Below are 27,638 nucleotides of genomic sequence, written 5' to 3'. Positions count from 1 at the left end.
AGTGATCGTTATCGTATAAACAAGCTTAGCATGATCGATACGAAACACAAAAACTCATGAAATCTCTAAATTTATGAATGAACCTACGCGAATGAGTTTTTTTTTCATGAACCACTGAAGAATGAAGGAAACACCGACTGGAATGCCCATCCATAATCGACCTTTTTCAAAACTTGACATTTCAATAAATCAATTAGAAGGAAGAAAATATAAAAACTCAGATTTGTCTGACAATAAATCTCTTTATTTCCTCAAAAACTAAAGTTAATTAAATAACATCTAAAAATATATACAGATTTGTAGGAGGAAATTCAAAGAAAATAAAATTACAAAGGATGTAGATGAAGATTAAGAACGCCCAGTTTGCTTTATGAGGATAAAAACTTTTCGATTGAAACGAGTAAGATTTTTATCTTGGCAAGAGTTCAGAGGAAACCGACCGGGCTTTTTAACCAAGAGAACATTTGTCATTTTGAAACCCTAAAACTTTTGCAGAGTTACGTTGACATCACTTGACTCTCTTTCGGCTAATCATTCAATTTTTCTCTCAATTTAAAATAACGCCAGGAATAATTATTCTAAACTTATTTTTTAATATAATACTTTTCATCAGAATACAAAAAATATTGCTCAATTTAAGAGTATAGATTGAAAATCTTGAGCTTCTTCGAATAAAAATATATCGATTTGAATCATAAAGGAGTAAAAATGAATTCAGATTCAACTCATAGACAAAAAATTCTCATTATTTGTTGCCTCCGGATTTCGAAGTCAAATTTAAAATATAGCTTCGAACTCTTCAGAATCTTTTGGCAGCGAGATATATTTTTCGGTACGTGGTCCTGCTTCAATGAATTCTGCGAACCCTTTCGGACTTTTTTATTATTATATATTATTTTTCGTTCAGCAGTCGAATGTTGAAAATATTGTCTTATTTTCTCCTGACTTCTGGACATCACAGGGATTTTCTTTGGAAGTGGACTCTGATTTTAATTTATAACCTGGAGTCATCAAACTCCTGTGTCCTGGCAGGTAATCTTGGTAGTTCCAAAGTTGAGGAACGACCTTCATCATCCATGTAGGTTCTGTTATCGTGTCCTGATCCTGCTTCTGTTGTCTTGTCCTCCTTCACAGGACCATCCATTAAAAACATGGTGAAGAGGAACATCACTGAACCTTGATTAAAATGTTAAAGTGTTAATTAATTTCACAATAAAAAATAAAGCCGAAAAAACTTCAAAATTTTAAGTAAAAAATGTCGAAAAATGTTTGGTTTTAAGTTTTTGTTTTGAGCTTGTATTTTTTTTGGTACTTCTTCATATGCAAATTGCTCCTTAGAATTTGTTTAGCATTGTAGCCTCTTATAGTTGCACAATAGACCACAGTCGTCCAAAAATGACTTTTTGCAATTGTTTATTTTTGAACGAAATGATTTCTTATTTCTGAATGAATATCTTAAATAAAGTCATTGGTAATCAGAACTGTTGAAGACAGGCTTTAAAAGCCCAAATATTCTATTAAAAATTGTATTTGAACATTATAAACAAGTCACTTAAACAAATTCAATTATTTTGCATCAAATCCTGGTAATTTATTATTAGAATGGTATTAGCAACCAAAAATTGTCATAATTTGAAAATGTATAAACAACTTAATTTAAGAGATTCTTTCAAATATAAAAAATCGAATCGTTGAAATAAACAATTTTGCCGCTGTAATTGCTTAAGTATTGTCAAACACAAAAACAAATTAATAAATTTTCTTCCTCACGTTTCATTTGCATTCATCTCTGTACATTTCCTACCTAACACTATTATGTCTTCCAATTTCAAGAAAATCGCTTATATTAACATAATAACAACTCTGATATTTCTAACCAGCAACCTCCCTTTCGCAACATCTTATTCTATTTCCTTATCACAGAAAAGACTCTTTATATTTTTAGGATAATTCAAAACAAGCAATGTCTTTACCTTTTTCATAAAAAATAAGGCATAGGAAAGAAGGAGAAAATTGACTTACTGATGCCGTAGAAGCCAGCGTAGTAAATGTAAAGAGATTCCCTGAATCCAATTACTTTCCTTGTAGGCTCAACCAATATTGGCAAATTACCTCCCACATTGTTCATAACAAATAGGAAAATTCCAACTGTTGTGGATCTTACACTAAGAGGTACAATTTCTACGAGAATTGCAAAGACGATTCCAAACCACATTTCGGCTGTAACATAAAGATAAGAATTATCAAATGATTCTTACCAAGAATTAAAAATAGGATATTTATTCTAATTAAACAATCAAGTTTAGTTAGCCGATTTAAAAAATCAGAAAATTTTGTTTGTCAGAGAAAAGTAACTTTTTTCAAATCAATTCTTTGTTCTTTTTTTACGATAAATCACTATAGTCACTTTTTTAAATGAAAAGATCATTTTAGTCACTTTTCTTTCAAAAAATTATCCATGGCGTAACCGCTATGGGATTCTGGTATATATACCTATTTCCGATTTATTTTTAATTCTTTTGAAATATTTCAATGTATTTTTAATATTTTAGGATATTCTCTAAACTGCCAAGGAATTTTCAAGTGCATTTTAAAAAGTTTTAAGAGATTTCAAAAGCTTTAAAGGGAATTCAAAAGATATTAAGGAACTTCAAAGTATTGAAAACATTTTAAGATATTTTAAATCCGAAGAAGAATAGAATTTCCGTTTTACGTCTGAGAAAACTTAGAGCACATAAATTATTGTAAGAGAACCTCAGAAAAATGACATCTTCCAGACTAATAATTATTTTAGAAGCAAATTTAAAAGATTTTAACAAATTTTGAATAGATACCAATAATTTGAAGGGATTTCAAATGATTGATAGATTTTAACGTATTTTTGTAAATTTTAATGAATTCTATAAAGCTTTATGCGGTTCCAAGGGATTTCAAAAATTTCAAACGATTTGAAACATTTTAAGCCATTTTAAAAGATTATTTAAAACTTGTAAAACTTCCAACGAATCTTTAAGAACTTTAAGAAGTTTCTAGATATTTCAAAATATTTTAAGGTAATTCAAAAGATATCAAGGAATTTCCAAGGATTAACAATATTTTTGGTAATTTTAATTTCGAAGAAGAACATAGAATTTCCTTTTTACGTCTGGGAAAACTAAGAGTTCAGAAATTTAAGGTAAGAGAACCTCAGAAAAACAATTTCTTCCACACTAATAACTCTTTTAAAAGCGAGTTTTAAAAGATTCTAATGAATTTTGTATTGATTTCAATCATTTGAAGGTATTTCAAATAATTTGAAATATTTTAACGTACCCTAAAATATTTCAATTTTCATTTTAAAAAGATTAAAAGAACTTCGAGGGATTTCCAAGCATTTTTATCATTTTAACGAATTTAAATTTTTTTATGCGGTTGTCAAAAAAGTGACTTCCTTAAAAAATCTGCTGTTTAAATTATGAAAATCAATTCTATGCGAAGGCATCATGGAACTAACAAAAAACTCCTTCACAAAGAATGTTAAAAATGACATTTTGAAGATGTGCGAAAATGATGTTTTATAAAACTCACTTCTACTCAATTCAACGGATTTTTTGACTTTCTTTATTAGTTTTTATCTAATTAATTCTGAACGTTTTTAAACTCACTTTGAATTCTTAGGCACTTATCAAATTCTTTTTAATTGGTTTGAACTTTTCTATGCTCATTTAAAACTTACTAAATTCAATTAATTTTTCTATATTTTTTCATTGTTTTCAATTCACTTTTTTTTAAATTTACCATGAGGTTTTATGAATTTCATGCTCCAATTCTTATTGTTTCTCTCCAATGCCTTTAAATTCACTTTAATGATACTGAAATCATTCACAAAATTTCCAAATAAAATTTTTTTTTGTCAGAATTTCTTTTCCATTTTTCTTTAAATTTGTCTCATGAAGTTTTCGCAACATATATTTTGTTAATTAATTAATTAATTTTAATCCAATACGGGTGCAACGTTTATATGCTCATCTTACTAAGCGTTTTCCCTTATTATCTCAAACAGATTTTTGACAATAATATTTGACATAATATTTTCTAAAATATCAATAATGAAATAAAAAAACTTATATTCGTATTTTTAGACAGAATTTTGTTAACTTTTTCTTTATTTTATTATTTTTACTGGCCTTTATAACATATATTTTGTTTATCAATATTGGCTTATCCCTTTAAGAGAAATATTCCTTTATTACAGTATCTTCCTCCCTGATCCATAACTCCCAAAAAATTAAATTTTAAGGTTGACTTTCCAGGGTTGTTGATTCACATATGTGCCATTTTATGGTACCAATATAGGCTTGATACGCGAGGAGTCAATTTTCACATACTAATCCCCCTAAACCCTTTATATTTAAAGTTGTTTTATTCCATTTATAAATGGTTCTATATTTAAAATATTACAGGATTATCATTTCGGTTTTTAAGTATGAATGTTCAGAAAATATTCAAAATGAGTAAAGGAAAAATGAGGGAATTTTGAAAATTAAGTTTTTCGGTCACCCTGATTAGAATAGTTATTATAGAGTTGAATAAAATAATTTTTTCTTACCGAAGAAATATGAAACTCCAAGAGTGATCATAGCCCCAAGAGGGCTAAAGTAGACGGATCCAAAAGCAAAGGGTGTAGCTATCAATTGACTAATTGCCAGAACAGCAACTCTCGACCTGATACCCATTTTTGCCACGAATTTATCACTTATGACTCCACCTACCACCACACCAATACTACCAACCACGATTGTTACGGCAAAAAGCCACCATCCAAGATCGTAATCGGGAAAATAATCCCTGTAGTACAAATCGCAGTTGTAGGCGAAGCACATACCACCTGAAAAAAGAATTGCGGAACAGAATAAATTATGCATTAATTTAGAAAAATATATATTAATCTGCAAATTCTTAATTATTTAAATTCTAGGGTTTAACTTTAACTGCTTGAATGCAACTGATAATATATTTCAGAATTCCGTTAAATTCCTTTAAATTCACCTCAAATTTATTGTAAACATTTATGTTTAAATTATAAATAGAATTAACGATGAATTCATTGTGATTAATTACACCATCAAGTCTATTGCATTCAGTTGAATAAAATTGAACTTAATTCAAGCCAAAGAGTAAAAGTGAAATCCACTAAAAAAACCGTTGAATTTATTTGATGTATTCTGATTAATCTATTAAAATTGCTACTGATTTTTTTCAATTAACGAAGCTTTAGAAATAATTTGCCATAAAATTCACTTAAAATTCTTTGTAATTGTAGATGATCAAGAAACTCCAGGAGAATCAGTGCGAAATCAAGAAAAATTCAATTTAAACAAGATGAATTTAATCGAAATAAAGCGAATTCAAGTGAATTCAAACTTTACGTGGTCCAGCTTAAAGAATCAAAAGTGATTTGGTATTTGAATATATTATTGTATGGTGAAAATGAAAGAACATATATTTCATAGTTTGATAATTATTTTTTAAAAACTTGTTACAATCATTCGAAGATTACCTGCGAATTTTAAAAAATTGACAGACATTTTGTAAAATGTAATATGTTCTGAATTTTGAATGTTCTGAATGTTCATATTTTTTTATTCTCTACGTGCAAAACTTTGAAAATTATTTGAAAAATGACAAAATGACAGCTGTTTTCCAAAAAGATAAAAATGGATTTTCTCAAAAACTCCACTTAAATTTCTTTTAGAAATAGATGATAGATATCTATGTATATGTACGTATGCAGATATGAAATAGATATGAAGTAGATATGTACTACTTATCTCCTGAGTTTTTTATTGATAAACCACTGCTTCATTTGAAAAACCTATTTTTTTAAAATCTTTTTTTTTTCATTTTTTTCAGAAACACAAAAGACACAAGAAAATGTTTAGATAAAATTTCGAACATCTAGAAAAGTTTTTTTCAGAAAATACCTCTGGCTGATGTGCTTCATCCTGATTTGATTTACTCATTTCTCACTGGTTCAAATATAGGAAGTGGGCAACATTTTTTATATAGAATGTAATGAGAATTCACTTGGAATTCTAGGAGGTCATGTCATTTCAAGAGAGTCAAAGAGAATTCTATTTATTTAAGATGAATTGAATCATTCAAGTGAATACAAGGAAAATCATCACAAATAATTTCAAGGGAATTCAAATGAATGAAATGTGAATATCATTGAATTCACACATATATTTTTACACTGATTTCACAACAAAGTGAGATAAATTCTATAGAAACAAAGGAGACTTAATCAACTGAATGCAAGGAGAATTTCTCACAGGAAAATCAAGAGAATTTAAGTAGGTGCATTGAATTCAGTTGAAAGAATACTATTGCACTACTATTAATTCTCATTTTCTTTAATACAGTGGAATTCAGTTGAACTTCCTCGAATTCAAGTCATCAAGTTCATATCAATTAATATTAAGTATAATTTTTATCTTGCATCTTAACCAAATTGAGTGAAAAAAATAGTGCAAAATGAATATAGAAAAATCCATCTTGGTTATATGTACATACTAATATTTTATAAAAACTGTTGTAATAGATAGAAAACTATTGCCAACAAATGATGTAAAATATGTGTTTTAATTTCAATAGCCTTTTCCCTGGAATTAGCAACTTTTTGGAAAATATTTTTGGTAAGGAATGATAAACCGATTATTTTTAATTTTTAAATATTAAATTAAAAAAGGGAAATAAATGAATGAAAAATTCACCGCAATGTCTGATGCTTGCTGCAAGGCACAAAAGGACAATACGTGGTTGGAGAATGACTTTCCAAATGGAAACCTTTTTTCCATCAGTTGTTGCTTCCTCTCCTATTGTTTTTCTCTCTGGTTCTGTTAATGTAAATCCAGTGAGTAAAGCTAGAATTATTCCGACAATTCCAGCCCCAAAGTAACATACCCTCCATCCCTGAAAATATAAAAATTAATAGACTCTCTTTTAAAATTTATTATTTACGGTACTAATTAATTAACTAATTACTTTAAGATTAACTAATTCAATGAATAGGTGCTTACTAGACCCCATGCATTCATATCAGGTACGTATCGACCAACTGGAAAAGCGATGCCATATCCTCCATAAATTCCCCAATTAAAAATTGACATAACCAGACCTCGTTGATCTTCATCAAACCAATCGGAGATGAGACCAGTTGACATAGGGTTACAAGCAGCCTCTCTGTTAAAAAAATTTTTTCAGTAAGAAACTTCAATAAACTTGAAAGAAAACGTACAATAAATGTAAATAAATTAATTAAATTAATAAAAAAAATTAACTTAAATAAACATTATGAGTGCAAACACTTACAAAGCGTTATGGATAGAACCTAGAATATTTTTTAAATTTAAATTGCACAGCGAGTATTCTCTCTAGAATTAAAATTCTTAATAGCTTTTTTATTGCGTTGGTAAAAAGAAGAATGAAAATTCACCTGAGCGAATAAAAAGTACTAAATGCATTAACGAACGATCGGAGACAATCATAAATTATAAACGCTTGATGGTAATTATACAAATCTGGATAGGCAAATAAAATTTTCAATTTCAATTTCTCAAGGTCGGAAAGTAAAAAATACGTTCAAATTTTATGTGTTGGTCGTAACATTTTTAAGAAAATAGAATTCATACCCAGCGGCTAGGATCATTCGGAGGAGGACGAGATGCCAGTATTCTTTAACTGTACCCATTAGGATAATTGCTATGCTGAATACAAATGTACAAATTGCCAACAGCCGCACCCTAAAAGTAAAAAAAATACATTCACTCTTTCATTTTCTATATTAATTATTAAACCCACTTTTTGTGATTTAAAATAATCAATTAGAATACATTCCATTTTTCAAATATAGAAACCCGAGCCTGAAAAAATTACGGATCAAATCTTTCACAATTAATTTCAAAATACAGCGTGTCAATTGAAATCGATCAACTGTTGGAATGATGTAAGTTGAATAGTCTGTTAATTGTGTGATTGATTTAAAACCGTTTTTTAATATTGCAAACTTTTGGATAAATATTTTCTTTGTGTTTCTAGAACGGACGAAAAGCACCAATAATAGTACCGTAAAACGGAATAATTTCGGACATACCTAAATTGATAGTTTAAATTATTTAAGGTGGATGGCTTGAACTGATTCCAAATTCTTTCAACAGTTTTAATTAATTTATCCTATTAATTTAGGGAATGTAGGGGTGTCCGAATTTACCGTACACGTCCGAAATTATCCTATTTGACGGTATTTTTAAATATTTTTAACGAATATTTTTTTGAAAAAAGTGTTTTTAATATCTGAAATTAAAGGCATTTTATAATACTAGCCTATTGTACTTGTCCGCTGCAAAACCGAGAATAACCCCGACAACTGTGAAAACCGCAATGAAACTCGGTCCAGCGAGAATTTGATAGTCAATTCCGAGTCCATTGTAACTCCATTCACAGTAATTCGTTCCATTTAATTCGAGAGACACACAACTGAAAAATTTATTTCATTAATTTCATCCTCTTTTTCATTTCCAATTTTGACATTTAAAATTTATAATAGAGTGAATCTATTTTAAATCAGTCAGATACACTTAAAATCATAAAATATCTTGGCGACAAAATAAGTTTTTTTTAGAGGAAACTAGGCGCCGCTAGTTTAAATTCTATGGTTTTAAGTATTAAAATAATATCATCAGCAGTTTTTTTTATGAAGACAAGTTTAAAACTTACAAAAAATAATTATTTTCACAATAATTCTTGTAATTGAATTTTTTCGCTCGTAGAAAAAGTGAATTTTTTAATATTTGTTGCGAACGATGCAGAATATCATAAAAAAGGAAAAGGTATTTTTGTAGTACTTTTTAAAATAAGCAAACCTTTTTTATTTGAATTTTGTCGAATCTATCGTTGTTTCTAGGTGAAATGCGAAAATTCAAATTTTCAAATAAATATTCTCGTGGCCACAAAAATTGTTTTCTTTACACAAAACCCAAAGGGTGTCTTCCTGATAAATGTAAAAATTTAACAAAAAAGTAAAAGAATATAAAGGTGGGGTTTTTAAAATGGTAGCATAAGCCTTCTTGTTTCTCAAATTGGAAAAACGCGTGTCGCTTAATTTTCTTGAGAAATTGTTTGGCCCGCATAAATCTAAAAGAATGTCTTTCTTAAAAGTGTAAAAATTTATCAAAAAAGTGAAAAAATATAACGGTAGGGTTTTCAAAATAGGAGGATATGTCTCCTTTTTTTCAGATTCGAAAAACGCTTGCCGCATTATTTTCTTTAAGAAACAACATATTTTGTAGCCAACAGATTCTACGATTTGAAGTGTACCCATACCTGTCTGACCTAAAATGATTTTGACCAAAACAATTTCCGATTTCTGACTAATTTCTTTAAACGAAAAAAATACAATTCTTATTTTGGGAAAATTGATTTTGATTAAAAAATAATTTAAGAAAATTCAAAAAGTTCTTTTAATTTTCGAATTAAACACAAAGTAAATAAACTATTTACATAATCGACATGATCGATTACAGTCTGTTTAGTGTCAGAAGAAAATGTCTTTACACTCTGATGGATATGTTGCGTCGAATCTTGATTACAAATTTTTTTTTAACTTTTGTTCTTAACAATGAACTTGTCCAAAAGGAAGGTCACATAAAATGTCTTAAGATTTGTCTCTGTGTCAATGAATTATATAAAACAAAAAGAAATCATTTCCACCTCGTTGATTCGTTTCGAGGCTGATACTTACTATTCCGAATTGTTTGCAGCTTCACATTGAACCGGAAGTTCAATCAGCGAGAAATTTGTGGAATTTAGCTGGCAGGATATATCACCATAGTGCAAATCCATTGCCGTCGCCTTGCTTGTAACACCTGTCGTCATAAATTATTTATTGCAAAGAAGGATTATTATTTTATAGTTAAGGAACAAGAAGGTAAACATTTAAAAAACATCTGTAATAATTTGTCTAGTAGTCAGAATGCATTAGCAGATAAGTCTACTATAGGATAATGAGTTTATAATTATGATAAATGTTTTTTTAATAGCGATTGTAAAAAATCTTTAGCATATGTACATAGTTCATTGTACTTATTTGGAAAATTTACCTTTATCAGACATATAATAGAATAGTTTCATTTTCTATTTTTTTGTTTTGATCGATCTCTGTCTTACTATTGTGCAGCAGCTTTTTTAATATAAATTTAAGGCTAAAATTTTATCATAATTTTCATTTGATTTAAATGTCTCGGATTTTGAAAGGAAATTTATTTATTTTAAAGAAAATAAAAAATAAATTTAAATGCATTATAAAACGCATTTTAAATATTATTAAAATATTAAAGATACTCACCAATTAAATAATGCCCCAACTCGCCGAGAACATATCCGATCGAAACTATCGCTAAAGCGTAGGGTTTGTAGAGAAATCGCAGTTTTTGGGCCACCGACTTGTACATTTTGTTCTGAAAACAAAATCAAACAAAATAATACACTATTAATTAATGACGACATATATACAAAATATATAAGGAAAAATTAAGCGGAAATACCCACGTGAGATTAGAATCTTAGATAATATTTAAATCATCTAATGGAAATGCAAAATATGAGCCTATGTCAGATACAGTTATTATGAAACCACTTTATTTTAAATATTCAAGAATCATGAACGTTGGATCTAGTATCTCCCTCTTTTCTACAAACACACCTCTTTTCCACAAACACACCCCCGATTTAAAAACTTCATCTATATTCTGATTTTAAAATTCAAGGATTTTCCGGTTTGTATGTTATAAACTTTGCGGAAATTAAAATACGAAATCGGTCCTGGTTGGTACTTTTTAAATCAGGATAAAAGATATAACGTTATGTTTGTGAGACCTCGCCTCATCGATATGCACTGAAATCATTTATCGTGACGATCTTCAGTGGTCGATCTCATTGTTATGTTATATTTCATTGTTAGATGCTGTAAAAAGTTTTTTGCTGTTGTGAATAATCACTTGCGCGAAAAACAATCTTGATTGATTAAAAAATGAAAACTAAGCTAATCTAGCTTATTTTCTTTATTTGTAAAGATTCCATCAGACTAACTTTGTTGAGTCATATAAAAGTTATAAAAATGACACGAAAAGGAAAAAAACGAAAAAATTATATCATTATTGAGAAAATATATAGTATGGATTTAATAATGATACCATGCTTATTCCATTATCGTGAATAATTTTTTATACAAATAATTCTTTAAATAAACACACTCTTCATAAAATGTTTAATTAATTTTAAATTAAGACTGATAGGTGTTAATTGAATTGAGAAGATGATTGACATATCTTTAAATGAATATTTAATCAATCAGAATCATTTCTCGACCTATTATGACTATTTATTAATAACTTCTGAAACATTTCCAATTTTATTAAAAATATATTAAATTCTTATTTATAAATCATATCAGAATTATATTTGCGAAAATTCTTCAGATCTAATTAAAATTTTCAGAAAAAAATACAAAGAAAAAAATTATTAATATGAGTCTTGTTTTTATTACTTCTAAGTGAATATCTTTTTTTTTTGCACAGCAAGTCAATTTTCTCACTCATTACTTATATAAACGTATGAATGATACCTAATGGTCATTATCAGTTTCCAATTACAAGGAAATAAGAACTTTTTACTTTCTTTACCACAAATATTTTTCCAGATTGAAAATATATCTAAGTAAATTTTTTTATAATTTTTTTTTGTACGGTATAAATCTGCATATCGAATCAATTCTAGCCAGGTGGAATAACAAAGCTTAGCAGCCTCACTACTATCAATGGATTGGTTCCGAGTCAATTAATAATAATGGAAGTGAATGAAGACTTATTCCTCGATGATGATGGTGAACTGATACATTTGATCCACCACTACGTAATATTTATTATGAAGTTTCGGAATAATCGCTACCAGAAAAATTATATTGTTTTCATATTCCACAATGTATAAAAATTAGCTATACACAATTAACGGCTATAAGGTATTCAGGCTGTCATTGTAATTTTTAGTTCCCAACTTTAAATTTTTAAATAAAATTTGTTCAGTCTTGTTAATTTTTTAACTTTTCAAAGAACTTCTGTTCCTAAAGCACAGTGGGCAAAAACACAAAAAAACTGAACAAAACTCCACTGATCCTTCTATGGGGGTTTTCGAAGTCGTTTATTCCAAATCTGGTGTTAAATTACAAAGTTAAAAATGGCAGACCCAATATGGCGACCACAAATGCAAAATGGTTGTCAATATTCCTTATCATATAATTTAAAATTATGGATGCAATATGGTGATATGGTACATATGTAATGATAAAAAATGTTGGGAAATTTTTCTCTATGATAAACAATCAATTTACACTTTAAAAATATATATGCTTTAATTTTTACTACAATAAAATGTAAACTTCGACTTTTAATTTTTGTTGATTCACCCCCCCCCCCTTCCCCCCTCCATCCTCCAATTTGTTCCTTTTGCGGAAAATGAAATTAACAAAGGGGTTTAAATGGGAAAAGCTCAGTTTTCGAAAAAAAATAATTACTTGTTAACTTTTTGTAAATTAAAGTTTAGTCGCCTCTTAAGAAATTCATGCTGAGCTAGGAGTTTTTCCGAATTTTTTCAACATGAATCATTTTTATTCAATTCGGGACAAGATTCCGAGTATTTTTTATCTAATTTCAAATAGTTTAAAAAAATTTCCTCCTGTTAGTTGCGGTTACAGATAGTTATTTTTTTATATCAATTTCGTTGAGATAAGAAAATACTGATTAATAAGAGACATATTGTAAGAGATCTTTCCTGTGGAAAGAAGCAACTGTTAAAATAATTGCAAACTACCTTTCACAAAAAGAATCACTCTTAACATTCATTAACTACATCATTAGTATCTACAAATAATAACATTTCACGATTTACGAAAAGAAGGAATTGTATCAATAAATACAAATTGTTTAAATAATTATCAAATATCATAAAAAAAAAAATATTTATCTTAACATTCGTTCATTCTGTCATTAACTACCAAAAATTACTAACTTTATACGATTTAGTAAAAAGAAAGTTTATGCAATAGAAATTGTTTGAACAACTGCAGAGTATGTTAAACAAAGCATATTATTTTTTACATTCATCAGCGATATCATTTATCTCGAAAATAGAATCTTTTCATGATTTACGAGAGAAAAAAAAATGTTTTAAAAGTTGGAAATCAGCCTTGGTTGACCGATGTATTTTTACTTTTAGATTAAAAATAAGTAATTACATTTTTTAAATCTGTCTTTAGCATAAATTTGACATAAAACTGTTATTTTTCATTTTTGGGGCATTTTCCGGACACAGTACAGGTGATTGGGGACTCAAAAATAAAAGTTCAAAACAAGTAACTCTTTTTTGCATTTATCAAAAGATGATAACTGAAAGTGATTAAAGTAGTCAAATAGCAAATTATGAATAACAATCAAATTATTAGAAGAAAGTCGAATTGATTGAAAGGAAAATTGAAAAGAAGTCGAGTCAGTAATAAGGATAATAAGCCCTGATTATCCCTCAATCATTGGATCCTGTTCCATTGAAATGCAAGTCACTTGAGCTTGTCAGAGTGAGACCCTAAGCTCGATAATTAATTCACAAGATGATCTCGAATCGAGGAGTGTAATTACACTGCATTGAACTTTCTTTCATTTCCTGTTCGGAACTCAAGACAGAATTGTAGGTAAGATTTTTTTTCAAATGCACTGCTTGATAACTGAACAATAATTTTAACGAAACATAGTAGAAATTTTAGGTTTAGTGGAACTACTAAAAAATGTCATATGCAAAATTTTTTTCGCTCGTTTGCTTTGATAGTGAAAAATGTGAAATCGCATTCCTACCTGACTCTAATCTCGCTTCTTTCCCTTCGCCTGTAAAATTTTACTTTTGCCACTTAGGGGACCCATTCTTGTGAGTCCGTCACATATATTAACAACGACAAATCATTGTATTTAAAAAAATTCAATTAAATGGTTGTTACAATTGAAAAAATGAGAAACGTCGAATAATTTTTTATTGTAGCTTCATGATTTTTCATCGTGATTAAATGAACACTATGGTTAGAAAGGTATATTTTTCTACTTTCAAACAAAAAGAAAATGGAAATCGAATGAAAAATGGCGGAATTATGATTTATTAAATGTAGACGCACCTAGCAAAAAGTGATTTTTTTTGCCATAAAATTATATTTTATAGGTGTATGCCAAATTTAGTCTATAGTGATTTTGGTAGTTCCACTATCGACCTAAAATGTCTACAGTGTGCTTCGTGAAAAATATATTGCGTTTTTTTGCAACACAGTGTTATTTATCAACAGGCACGCCGTAATATTGTAATTAATACCAATTTTAAGATGTGAATATGAAACCTGATAGGTGATACGTGTGGCTCGGCTGCCTTGAGCCAGAATCGGTGAAACGGAACAAGAATATTATAATAATGATGTTAATGCCATTACTTGCCACGCATGCACCACTATGCGTAACATGAAATGCAGTCCAGCATAATTCTTAATAATTATTGTAAATCATAACGTAATCCATTGTCACATTGTACTCCATGCATCAGATGATTTCCTTCAACAAAGGTGGATTTAAATTTATCAATAAACCTGTCAAGTGAATAGTGAAATATATTTCAAAATATAAAATTTAGAAAGAGTTTTAACTTTTAACGTTTAAATTTGGTTACATACAGATGTAGAAAGCACGCAAAAAATTATAATAAAAAATAATGTTATGTACCTGTCATCTGACCAATTCCTATATAATTTTATATTCGGCGGCTTTATAATTATAAGGATGAATATTATATTGATGCTGAAATATCGAAAAATGGTTTCAAATATATGAGGGCACATCTGCCTGATCCATTTGACTTTTTATCACAGTAAACCCCAGGAATAAATTTTATTTTTCAAAAAGATAAAAACGTTGCATCACGTTTATCTAACGAAAGATAAAATTTATCTGAAAAAAGATAAAATTTATATAAAAATAAGATAAAGTTTATCTGACGTAAATGTTTTTTTGACATAGGTTGTCAGACGGCTGCGTCAATTTTCACAGGAAAAATGTCCTTCACAAATTTCAAAATCCTCGCAGTAATCAATTTTAAATATTCTTACTTTATTTCACTAATTTTAAACCCAAAAATCACTCACCTACACTTACTGAATACACAGTCTGCACTTTGGTTAGTTTATACCAAATAGTGTTTGTTTACAATTTTTGAAGTCTACATCAGAGTCGATAGAAAACTGAAGATTGTTCAACAAAAGTAAGGGACTGAAGTTGGCTGAGGGTTCTTACTCAGACATCTTCAGTTATAACCTATGTGAAAAACATATTTACGTTAGATGAACTTTATCTTTTTTTCAGATAAATGTTATCTTTTTTCAGATACATTTTATCTTTCGTTAGATAAAGGTGATGCAACGTTTTTATCTTTTTGAAAGATAAAATTTATTCCTGGGCTTTACTGTGATTTTGTTTAAATAAGGCAATTTTATTAATTATATTTTAGCTAGCACTCTAAAGCCCTGCTCCTATACTTCCAAAAATGTCACAAGTCCTAAAAATACAATTATTTTGAAAGAGTGAAAAATAATTTTTTTGTTTTCGCATAAATTACCAATATCGAGGTGAACATTTTTAGAAATAATATAAAGAATATATTGGGGTACCGCTGCCTGGTTCTCTTTCGTTACTACTTTGAATTTTTTTCTAAATATGTAAACATTTTAATATTGAATTTTTAACACTAGACCATGAATTCCCAATATATTTTTGCTTAATTCCTAAAATTTCAGCGTGACCTTGAAAAATGTAAAAAAAAAAATGAGTCTTGAAACTTATTTAGGAGGGCGGGTCGGAAATAAACAGTTGTGAAATTCAAAATCGTTACTACGTGAAAAAGTAGCGTATTGAAATAATAAAAAAGTACAATTAATTTAGAATTGATAGATATAACGCTTGGTCACCCTTGGCCTAAAAAAAAAAATGTTTACGAAATTTCCTGTTGGTAAAGATATTACATATTCTTGAATGTCAATATTTTTTACATTCCTGGATGTAAAAAAACTCTTACCAATTTTTTGCAAATTTTAATCAATCGTTTTTAAAGAGATAATTCCTATTTAATTCAACCCTATGTCTCCGGAACACTTTGTTCGGGTACTTGAAACTTTCCAGTGACAATAATGAACCAGAAAAAAATCTCTAAGACACAGAAGTTGAAATTAGACTTATATACAGCGAATTTTTAATTTCCAACTTCGATTCCTTTTAATTTTTCATATAATTAAATTAAATAAATAAATTTTTATATAATTGATTTTCATCGAAGAAAATACACCCATGATTGATAATTGAGCTCGAATTTAAGCAGATTTTAGGTAGGTGTAATTTATGATTGTTTATTTACCAAAAATTATTCGAAATTTTGTGTTTTAGACTTCAGTTTCCGTTTTAGGTAAAAGCTGCTATTATTATTCAATTTTCATGACTGCAATATCTTCTTTTGTTCTTCGTAAGATTCTGTATAAATTCGATTTTATGTTTTTTCATTTAAAAAATGTAATTTAGTAACCATAGAGTAAATATTTTATCAACAAATTTTTTCTTAAACATTTTACATTTGATTAAAAACCAACCAAGCAAAATTATTGTGAAGAACTTCCTAACGAATTAAATCAATCTTTTGTAATTAGGATTGAATATAAGAATAGTAACATTTTTTCGCAGCGAAAGTAACAAAATAAGAATGCTTGTTAGCTAAACTACTTTAATCCGAACTATTTTTGCACTGGAGTGTACATAAAATACATTCTTTAAAAACTCTTCGGTATGACTAAAACTATTTAAAAAACTGAGAAAATTTGAATGAGTTTCTGAAAATAGTTCTGAAATTGCATTATCAACTATACTCTAGAGCGAAGCACTTTTATAACCTGAATATAGTTTAATCATTCTGAATGATTGATTTAAAAAATAAAAGCGAGCGGTCGACGCCTAATTATTCTATTAAAAAACAATTTAATGGGGTCATTGTTCCATTAATTATACATGATCCAACGTACAAACGTGAACGATCAATTTTTTGCATATGTTGAATAATTTACTTTGTACTATAAAAATGCTGAAAGAAATCGATGTCTTTAAACGTCATTGTTCTTATCTTGGTTTTTATACATAAATTGTGAAGTTCTACTGCTTTAAGTGCACAGAATAGTCCACTACAATGCATAAAAATAAACACTAATTTATCTTACTAAATCAATTGGATTGGTGAATAATCGATGAGCATTGCATAAAAACATCTTTATAAAGATAAAATTGTCGGTGCGATTGAAGTAGTAACAATTTCACAAAATTTATTCGTTTCTTATGCATCGTATTTATTTAAAAGAGAATTTTCAAGACAAGTGACACGTGACACGTTAGAAAAAGCTTTGATGTGCAAAAGGCATCCCAAGAATGTATTGCCATGCAGAAATAAAAGGAAATATTCCATTTAAAACTGCCTGCTGGGATTACTACTAAATTACGTAATCGTAATTTAAAATTTTTAATCGATATAATCATTTTAATTATTTTGTTCGAATTTTTAAGGTAAATTTAGAACTGTAATTTCTAATGTATAGAATTCCTGAAAATAAAACCAAGAATCCAACGACTAAATTTGGGCAACCACTATAAAATGCTCCTATTGTAATTTGAAAAAAGATTTTTTTCCTGACAAAGAATTGCTTTTTCATAAAAAATAAAAAAACAGGAAAGAAAATGAGGAGGCCAGATCCCCTCCCTTCTCTTTTTTAAATTTCTTCCGTCTTTTTCATTCTTATAATTATCAAATCACAATATAAAAACATTTGTAAATAATATTCACCAACGCTTCGGTACACATACGGCACCCTTATCAAAGTAAGAAAAAATTCACTAGGTAGGAACAGCGCCGAAACAATGATAGTCTCTCTTGGATACCTGAGAATCACGGCTGTTGCTACCTACTCAATTTTGCCTTACCTTGATAAGGGTGCTACATGGGTACATACAAATTAGTGAATATTTTTTACAAATGTTTTTTTATTTCGATTTCATAATAATAATAATAATGAAAAAGGCGAAAGAAATTTAAAAAAGAATATGAAGGGTATTTGGTTGTTTGCCTTCTCATTTTATTTTTTATTTTTGTTAAAAAACGTTTATCTTTTTTTAAATTAAAATAGGAGCATTTTACAACAATTTTTTCAAATTTGGCCACTGGATTCTTGGTTTTATTTTCAGAAATTTTATACATTAACTTGATTATTGGACGTTACCTAGGATTTTAAATTTGATTTTTATCTAATTTAAATTTCTTACATTTCTTATCTGATGATTGATTACTGAAATCTTATAAGACACGAAAAAAATACACTACTCAATTTTGAATCATCTCTTAGTTCTATTTTATTTTCCTATAAAAAACTTTTAACTAAGGTTCACGGTCAAGAATCGTAGGAAAAAAGGGTAGAATCCTTTGAATGATTTTATCATCGATATTGAACAAGCTCTCCAGATAAGGACTACCTGTCAGTAAATAAATTGCGGTAGTCATGGTTTAAACTTGACAGTGACGAATCTCAAACGTAATTTATTATCAAAAGTGACTCGTGAAATTTTTAGACGTCTAGAGTGTAGACAATTTCGTAACTCTCATTGCAATTACATTATGATTTCCCTATTATGCATGAGTGTGATTAATTACAATTTAATTGTATTGTGAAAAATTGTAAATCCTAATTCAACTGAATTTGAAAAGAAAACAGAACCATTAAAATATCAACATTAGCAGCTGATTGCCTCATTTTATACCAAAATATCAAATAGCACATGTACATTTTAAGATTTTTCACCAGGATTCGGGAGTAAATTTGAGCCGCCGATCCTTTTCAAAGGGCACATCTAAAATTATTTATTTAAATAAATATAAAAAAATGCATCATAAACTTTTTATAGATCATGGTAAACGTTTATTGATATTAGAAAAACGTTTTTTAATAGCTCCTAAGCTTTTTAAATTCTGATAAATTTTCACAGGTTTTTGAAATATTCTCTGAAATCATTTTGTCGTAAATGAATATAAGAAAAAAATGTATAAATATCGTTGTAAAAATACAATATTAAATATTTCATTGTTATCTTGTAATGCTATTCATTCCGTTAAGGTTTTTCAGACAAAAAAAAATGTAAACGTTAGGTCTTTGTATTTTTAAATTGTATACAATTTAAACATATTATTCGAACAAAGAAGAAATATTTTTAAAAGCCTACCAGGGCGTCTTATTTCAAAATATATATTTTTTCAAATATAACAATTTTTCTTCAATATTCGAATTTGTAAACTAAAAAATCAAAAGAAATATCATTTCGTATTATAATTTGTGTTACGCCTGAGACTCATATAGCGTGTTAAGGATAATTAGAAGCGAAATCAAATGATTTTAATAAGCAATTGATAATTTGACCAAAGTCTGTACCCTCTTTTATTTTGTACTTATACAGAGATTTGAATGATTGAAATATATCAGATTGACTACTTTTGTATTGATGATACATTTTGATGTAATAATACTTAACCATTAGATGTAATTAATTATAAATGATTTATTTCATCATAAATTTATTATTTATCTGCACCAGGAAAGTCGGAGTTCTTCGAGGCTATGATTTCTGACTCAGCAGCACAGTTGCGCAGAAATTTTTTTTAAAGAAAAGATTCTCAGAAACTTTGTGCATTTATATCTAGCATATCTACAATTCTGCATATAAATAATTTAAATTGCCTAATTTTTTTGTTTTAATAAGTAGAGGATGTGCGGTTTATCCAATAACGTTAATTTTCTTTTCAAAAACTCTAATAAAGTTTCTTCATCAGGATATTAAGCCTATTTTTCGGATCAAAGATGTAGATACATGCCATTTCTTGTCTTAAAACTAACAAGTTTTCTGTATTGAAGATGTAAGTCAATTGGATATCTTCAAGTGGTAATTATTTTTAGCTGCAAGTTAAATCATTTTCAGTTAAGTTTTAATATTAAGAAATTGTAAGCTAATATCGAGCAATTTTTAATTAGAAAGTTTTGAATTTGTACCCATAATTTCAAATGGAGCCTTCAGAATCGAATTTTTTTTGAAGTTCATATATAAACATTCCTTGGGTAATGTAATGTAAGGTGATGTTAACTTTCTACTCTTAAGACTTGGAAAATTGAGAAAAGAATTAAAAAATTTGAAGTAGAAAATGTTTTAGAAAACGTCGAGGATTAAGAACCGCTGCGAAGTAATTTAAAAGTGTTTATTATAATTATAATCATTTTATAAATATCATGTGCTTCCTCATAGACTTTGACAAGAATAGGGTGCTTTTCTATTATTTATTATTGCTTAATTGTATTTACGTTTTTTTTCATAGGCCATAGAAGGTTTTATAGAGTGCAATAGATTAATTTTATCAAAAAGAACAAATTTGATACTTAAAATATTAGTGTATTTTAAAAATTGAGGATTTCTCTCTCTCTCTCTCTCTCTCTCTCTTGTAAACGTAAAAGAAACATACTTTTATTGGCTCATACAGGCCTGTTAAATAAATCAATTTGTCGTCTCATCATAACGAATAAATTTAGTACTTCTATAATAATATAACTAGATTCTCAAAATTAATAAAACATTTCTTTAAAAATCGTTAATAAAACTGATAAAATGTACATATCATAGCTGCATTTGGTAATAGAATGTGTTTAAATACGACAATCATTTCATACTGTCAAAACGAAGGAATTTAATAATTATCCTGTAACTATATTCTTCATTTTATATTTTTAATATAATAGATAGATATAAACAATCTATAATTATATCAACTAAATAACACCTCGTGTTTGAAAAAATTCGGTCTACATCTCCTCGTTTTACAACCAATATTGTGATGCAAAATTCTTTAAAATTTCGAATTTTTGAAGTCCGTTTTTGTCATTTTTACGATATATGATGAATCAATAAAAACCTTTTTTGTTAAAAAAGGATGCAATTTTATCAAATATGTAGCTTTCTAAATAAAATGACTGAAGATGGCCTATGGTGTATGGATTAATCAGTGATTTTGGACTTATTCACTGATCAGTTCAGTAACGCCAGTTAAATTATGTGAAGCATAACCTCTAAGTTTGTAAGTTAAGCGTTGTCATTACTCTTTTACTGAAGGGGCAAGAAGAATTCCTCAATGAAATACATTTTTTAATTTTCGGGCTGTCAGTCTGCTGAATTAACTGCGGGAAAAATATACTCTAACTCGTATATGAAGTACTTACTTAACGGGTGTGTACATGATAGTCCAATCTTGAAACTAAAGTAATGTGTGAGGTTGTTTGTCATTTAAAAGCATTGATACTTTTCACTTTTTAAAATATTTGATCATATTTATGGGTTTTAGTTTTTCAATATCATTCTATGATTGAATGTACTAAACTATTATTTTATTATGATTGCTAAATTGATATGATGCAGTGCTTTCAACCCTCAAAAGTGGTTATAGCGCTGAATCAATAAGTAACTTTTCACTGATTGTCAGTGACCCATTTCTAGCTATTTGAATCAATGAAATTTCACTGATAATTAGTGAAATCTCACTGATTCAGATTTAGGGAGTGGGAATCTAAATCTTCTTCGACATTTACAGCCCCCAAAGTCTCAAAACCAAAAACTAGTATCTACGTCCAACATTTTTGTTTTCAAAAATATAATCAAAATTTTAAAAAACTTTACATCCGAAATAACTATGGAAAAAATATAAAGGAATTGTTTTATCATCTTCACACTCGGGATCACTAGTCGAATATTTCTCATAAGTTTGGCGGCGTTTTTCGGGTCGGCTATAGACACAGCCAAATATATAATCGAATAAAATTTTTTATACTTATCCCTCTAAATTTGATGACCCTATCTCAACTTGTTTTCAAATTATACTTGAAATACAAAAGCAACACATTTTGATGCCTTTAAAAGTCTACTAATGAATTATATCGAGTTGTGCAAAAGAAGAAATGCGTTAACTACATTATATATTAATATCTTCAAATTTCATAGAAAAATGTTGTTGGCGGTTAACAAGAATTTGAAACTTTCTCATAATAAGTTATTATTACAATATAATATAGGTATATTGATATATGACAGAATACCATTTTTAACATGAATGAAGTTTTTCAATGTTTTTTCCAGTGAATAATTTTTGAAAATTGCAAATTATTATTTTCTATGTTCTCTCTATGGAATCAGGAAAATGATTTTCTGTTGCGCGAAATCCTTTTAAGAATTAAAATTATTCTGCAGATTACACATTTTAAAAAAAGTAGACAATGTTAAGCAAATCGGAATTTAGAATCGTGAGAAAGAGATTAGAGAGAGCATCAATAGAAAAATGACGAATCGGGGGGTATAATTATTGTGTGCTGACCTCCGATCTGTATAACGAAACCCTGTCGTCGGTTTTTTACAAGTGCAGGCATGGAATGTAATTGGTACTGATTGTTCAAGAGTACCGCTTCTCGCGTGTCATCGCGCTATCCTCTTTAGAAAATACTATAGATATATACAAAATGCAGTAATTACAGCCGTATTTTTCTGCGTATGTTGAAACACTATACATACACATTCGTCTAACGAACTGTCGGAATTACGGCAATGTTCTGTTTGTTTGCTTACAGAATTCTTGGAACATTTTTTGAGAAAAGTGTATCTAGAATTATGCATTTTCAGACCATTACTGCTTTAAAAGTGAATTGTAACCGGTCTAATGTATAATTCCATAAGGGAAACCAGTGTTCATTCATTACAAACAGTATATGTACATACTAAAAAGAGTGAATGGGTTTTAAGTTTTAAGGTAAAAGTTCTGTAGTGTCTTTTTATGAGTAGCAATATTGCAAAAGTGTTTTGTAATAAGTCTTTTTACGACTAAATTGCTATTTTTTAATTTAAAATATTTAAAATGTGTTTAAGAAATGGTTTCCCCTGATAAAATTTTATTAATCTTCAGATTTTGTATAATAAAATATGGGTAAAAATTATTTGAATTTGCTAATACTAAGATCAATAGCACATTAAATCCCAGGGATATTTTCATCTGAAGTTGGATAAGAATGTTGCGAACAATTGACAAATATAATTATCCAAAGTCGGGCAATTTGTAGTTTTCACGTATTTGCAACTTTTTACCCAACTTCAGGTAAAAAATATCTCTGAGATTTACTGTGAAAATGTTATAAGCGTTTTTGGAATTCATTGACTTTCATGACATCAGGAAGTGTTTATTGGTATTTACTGAAGTACATAAAAATGTTCCGAGAACGATAATAAACACGCATTTGTGTGCATTTTACGAGGGTCTTAAATTGTAAAAAGTTAACTTGTTTGAGATGTTACTCAATGTCAAGTCCAATATTGTAACTATAAAAAAGCAGTTGTAAGCATACACGTTTTAATTGGCATTTACAAATGGATTCTTTAATCACTATAATTAGATATGTAATTAGATTTTTAATTATTTAATTAAGGTACTGAATATTAAATAATCGCCTTTTAAAAATGCCCATTTAAATTTAAATATCTAGGCCATTATTAAATATAAGTGCAATATAATTGTATATTTTCATTATTTTATAAATAGAAATATACAAAGTTCAGAGGTGGGGAAAAAATTATAACTATATTTTTGTTCGTTTTTGCTTATCACACTGAAAAAATTGGTTTAGCTGTTGCAGCTAACCTTTTAGCTGAACTTCGTCTTCCAAGAAAATATAGCTGTGTCTCCTAGATTTCTAGAACGCTGATTGTCATAATATGGAGCTGAGGTTAATTTCAACACACAACAACTATTTTGATTAATTTTAGAAGTCTTGTAATATTTGTACTTATTTGCATATTGTACAGATAATATATGCAATTTATTATATATTTTTTTAATTTGATTTCACAAGCACAACAATTCTAAATACAAAAATTGGTTTATTCTTTATCAAAAATGAATTCAGCTAAAAGTTTTTTTACACATATTTAAAAGTTCCATATATTGTTTAAGGACTGTTAAATAATCCAGATGATTATAAACTATATATTTGTGAATCCATCATAGGGTACTGATCATTATGAATTGATATTCTGGTTGCATAGGATTTTAGAAAATTATTCTAGACATAAAAACATATTTAATTCTATTGTGATCTATGATTAATAAGATGATTATTCGTATAGGGAAATTTTAATAAAACTATCACAAAGTTTATTTAAAACAAGTTATTGAATATGAAATTTACCAAATAAAAATGTATAGCGTTGGAAATTAAATATGTTTTACTCATTCTAAATTTAACATCTTTAATTTAATTGCTAATGATTGAAGAAAATAAAATTTTGAAATATTCATTACTATAATTACACGGAAAAAATTTGTCCATAAAAAAACTCAAACTAAAATTAGTAGCAAGATCTCGGATTTAAGAATAATTTATATAGCATATTGATTTTTTAAAATGAATTGTGTAAAGGAGGTGGTTCACAATAAGGCCTGTTTTTGGGCTCAGAAAAATTAAAATATTTATTTTGAAAAAATGATGAATCAGTAAAAATCAGAATCAGTAAAACAATTTTCAGACTAATGCGTTTTTATGAGGTCATAAAATTATCACTTTTCGATTAATCTTTATACTCGCATATGAAAAAATGCCTAGTTTGAAACACTTTCAAAAATTGAATAATCTTTATTTATCACTGAATTTGATTCACAATAAGAAATGTTTTACCCAAAAAGAATTTCACGTTTTTGAGTCACTATTTTTTCAAAATAAATATTTGCGTGCCACTAAAAACAAGCCTTATTATTGTCCCACCTGCTTTCAACTTCAGAGCAAATAAAAATTTTGAAACCCCCCTTTATATTTATTAATTCATTAAAAATAAGATATAGGAAAGGTACCAAAGTAATTAGCTGTTGGATAATGATATAATAATAATTTAACTCAATTTATATTCCCAATAAAACAAAATTACATGACAATATGTCTTGGAAGTATAATACATATTTATTTCTGTTTGCATAGCCGTAGACTCTACATGTAACAATAGCAGGAAATTCACTTTTTCATAAACGAATTGTTTATTGCAATCTTTTAGAGATGAAAGAGGTGTTAATTAGGGAAGTAATTTCGTGCTGATTACTTTGTCAGTACACGTTCGACGCACGAGTTTTGCATTCACTCTGAAACAAATCGACCAACCATGAAAGCCGATGTAAAATGTAATCCTTTGTCCTAGTGAAACTCGCGTTTGACTTGTTATATATTTTGCATTCTATTGTAGAATAACTGTAATACTTCTTCAGCCGAATAGGCACTTAATACAGATAATCCCTAACCACCGAAAAAATGATAATCAATAAACTCGCATCGATGTAACCGAAAAAAGCTAAAAAATGGCAGTGTTAATGCGAAAGTGGCAGACGATATACAGCAATATTAATATTATATAGAAAATATATTATACATTTTTTATAAAGACGAATATTAACATCTTTTTGAATAAGAACATTTATTTACAGCCATAGAATTTGAACAAATTCATAAAAAGATTTGTTTCTTTTGAGAAACAGTGAAAATTCTCTAAACGTAAATGTCAAGGCGTTTCGCAGGTACGGCATTTATATCCTGTTAGATGGTGAATGCCCACGAAGAAAAGCCGGGATTGAAAAAAGGAAAAGATATATAACTAGAGACAAGAAAATATAACACAAAAAAATATCGTTCTTTTCAGAGGTTGCACGTGTTTGCTCGTTTAATATGAATGATTATTTTATTAGAGTCATAATTTTATTACAAATTCAGTCTCTTCATAAATTCAACAAAAGTATATGTCAAATACCGATAAGGTGTAAAAAAACTGAGACTGAAAAAAATTTCTAAGACCGACGAGTAGAGAAAAAGCGCAAAGAACACACCTAGTCTAGATAAAAGAAAATTATATAGTTTTTATTAATGAAAAATTGGATCGCGTTGTTCGTTACGTAAAACATAAACTGGGATCGTGATTGGTTGTGAATAAACAAGCCCCTTGTCAGCTGCATTAATATTAATGAGTAAATAATCTTATAAATTACTTCCATAGAATTCCGAGTTTAAAATAAGCGAAAAAAAAATTTTAAATAGTTTTTCTTTTTTTTAATTTTCTAAAAGAATACAAATTTAACTTAAAGAAAACCTTAAAATATTTCTAAGATTTTGTAATCAATTTCAGTGAACCTAGATAAGTTGAAATGACCTGAAATATCAGATTTGCAATCACACAATTTTGCAGCCTAAGAACAGTAATTTAAAATATTAAATATCCGATATTGATATTTCGTTAAAATGTTTATTTAAAGATAGGTATTGTGAAATTTGAATAATTTTCACCCTATTTTATTGAATTTGAAAATCATCAAAACAATAGGACACTTCAAAAGTTAAATAAAATTTAAAAAAAGGTATTTGTTATTAAACAGAAAATGTTACTTTAACTAGAATCATTTATGAGCAGTTGCCCAATGGGAAATGCCTGCATTGAGCCGTAACTTATATTTGGCGCAGTACTGAGCCAGTGCTCTTGCCAACGCCCAGCCAAATCTTGGCGGACCAGTGCTGGCACAGTGCTGGGTGAATTGGCCACGCCAATGTCTAGCCAAGACTTGGCGAACGAGTACTGGAGCAGTACTCGGGGAATTGCAGTTCAATTACTGTACCGATACTGGCAAAAATCATAGAACAAAAAGCAAATATATATTCACAACCGTCGGAAATTGTCAGCACGATTGGCGCGAGCACTATTAAAAATCACTGCTGACTTTGAACCACGATAACTCGGTAAAGAAAAAAGAAAGGGCATTTTTTAAACAGTTGCAAAGCTTATGAAATTCCACGTCGGACGGTGCCTGATCGATATATTTTTGACGTTTTGAAGAGAAGACAGAACGTGAGAGGTTTAAAAAAAAATTCCAGACTTTCTCAATTTTTGTACCTCTACTTCAACTTTTAGCATGGCCTAGAAATTTGTTGCAAAATCTGACAATTATATGACATAAACTTAATTATGATCTTTAAGTTAAGCCGAAAAAAACTTTAAAAATCTTCACTGGGTTCCGACATACGATTAAAAATGTTCAATCGTATCTGAGTTGAGTTTTTGTCAACGATAAGCCACCGTCACTTTTGTTGGATTCGTAATAACACATCTTATGCAGGACTCTTCTTGTTATAAATTTAAACAAGCGTCGGCCTAACTCTGTCTAATCTTCATGTCTAGTACTGCGCCAGTACTGGCTGCCATTACTGCCTGCCAGCACTGGTGCAGTACTGAGAGCCAGTACCGAACATAGTTACGAGGGTAGTTCAATAAGTCCTTAGAATGACCAACAAATGGCGCGCGAATCGCTCCAAATCATCTGTTTTCAGTCAGCACCACTCCCGACTAGAT

At 28.6% G+C, this 27,638-nt stretch overlaps 1 protein-coding gene across 1 annotated transcript in view; it reads right to left on the bottom strand.

Annotated features, from left to right (window-relative positions):
- Positions 1-246: 246 nt before the first annotated feature.
- LOC117168238 (putative metabolite transport protein HI_1104) overlaps positions 247-27,638 on the bottom strand; it is a 39,844-nt gene continuing 12,452 nt past the window's right edge. The window contains exons 2-10 of the mRNA XM_033353727.1: positions 10,385-10,496; positions 9,782-9,905; positions 8,365-8,517; positions 7,674-7,784; positions 7,062-7,224; positions 6,756-6,954; positions 4,589-4,867; positions 2,023-2,220; positions 247-1,176 (exon numbers count right to left, since the gene is read on the bottom strand). Of these exons, the coding sequence (XP_033209618.1) occupies positions 995-1,176; positions 2,023-2,220; positions 4,589-4,867; positions 6,756-6,954; positions 7,062-7,224; positions 7,674-7,784; positions 8,365-8,517; positions 9,782-9,905; positions 10,385-10,490 (1,515 nt within the window). The 5' untranslated portion in view covers positions 10,491-10,496 and the 3' untranslated portion in view covers positions 247-994. The remainder of the gene's footprint in view (positions 1,177-2,022; positions 2,221-4,588; positions 4,868-6,755; positions 6,955-7,061; positions 7,225-7,673; positions 7,785-8,364; positions 8,518-9,781; positions 9,906-10,384; positions 10,497-27,638) is intronic.

Source organism: Belonocnema kinseyi, chromosome 2, assembly GCF_010883055.1.
Source record: "Belonocnema kinseyi isolate 2016_QV_RU_SX_M_011 chromosome 2, B_treatae_v1, whole genome shotgun sequence".
NCBI classification, from domain to species: Eukaryota; Metazoa; Arthropoda; class Insecta; order Hymenoptera; family Cynipidae; genus Belonocnema; species Belonocnema kinseyi.
This window is presented reverse-complemented; position numbering and strand designations above follow the sequence as displayed.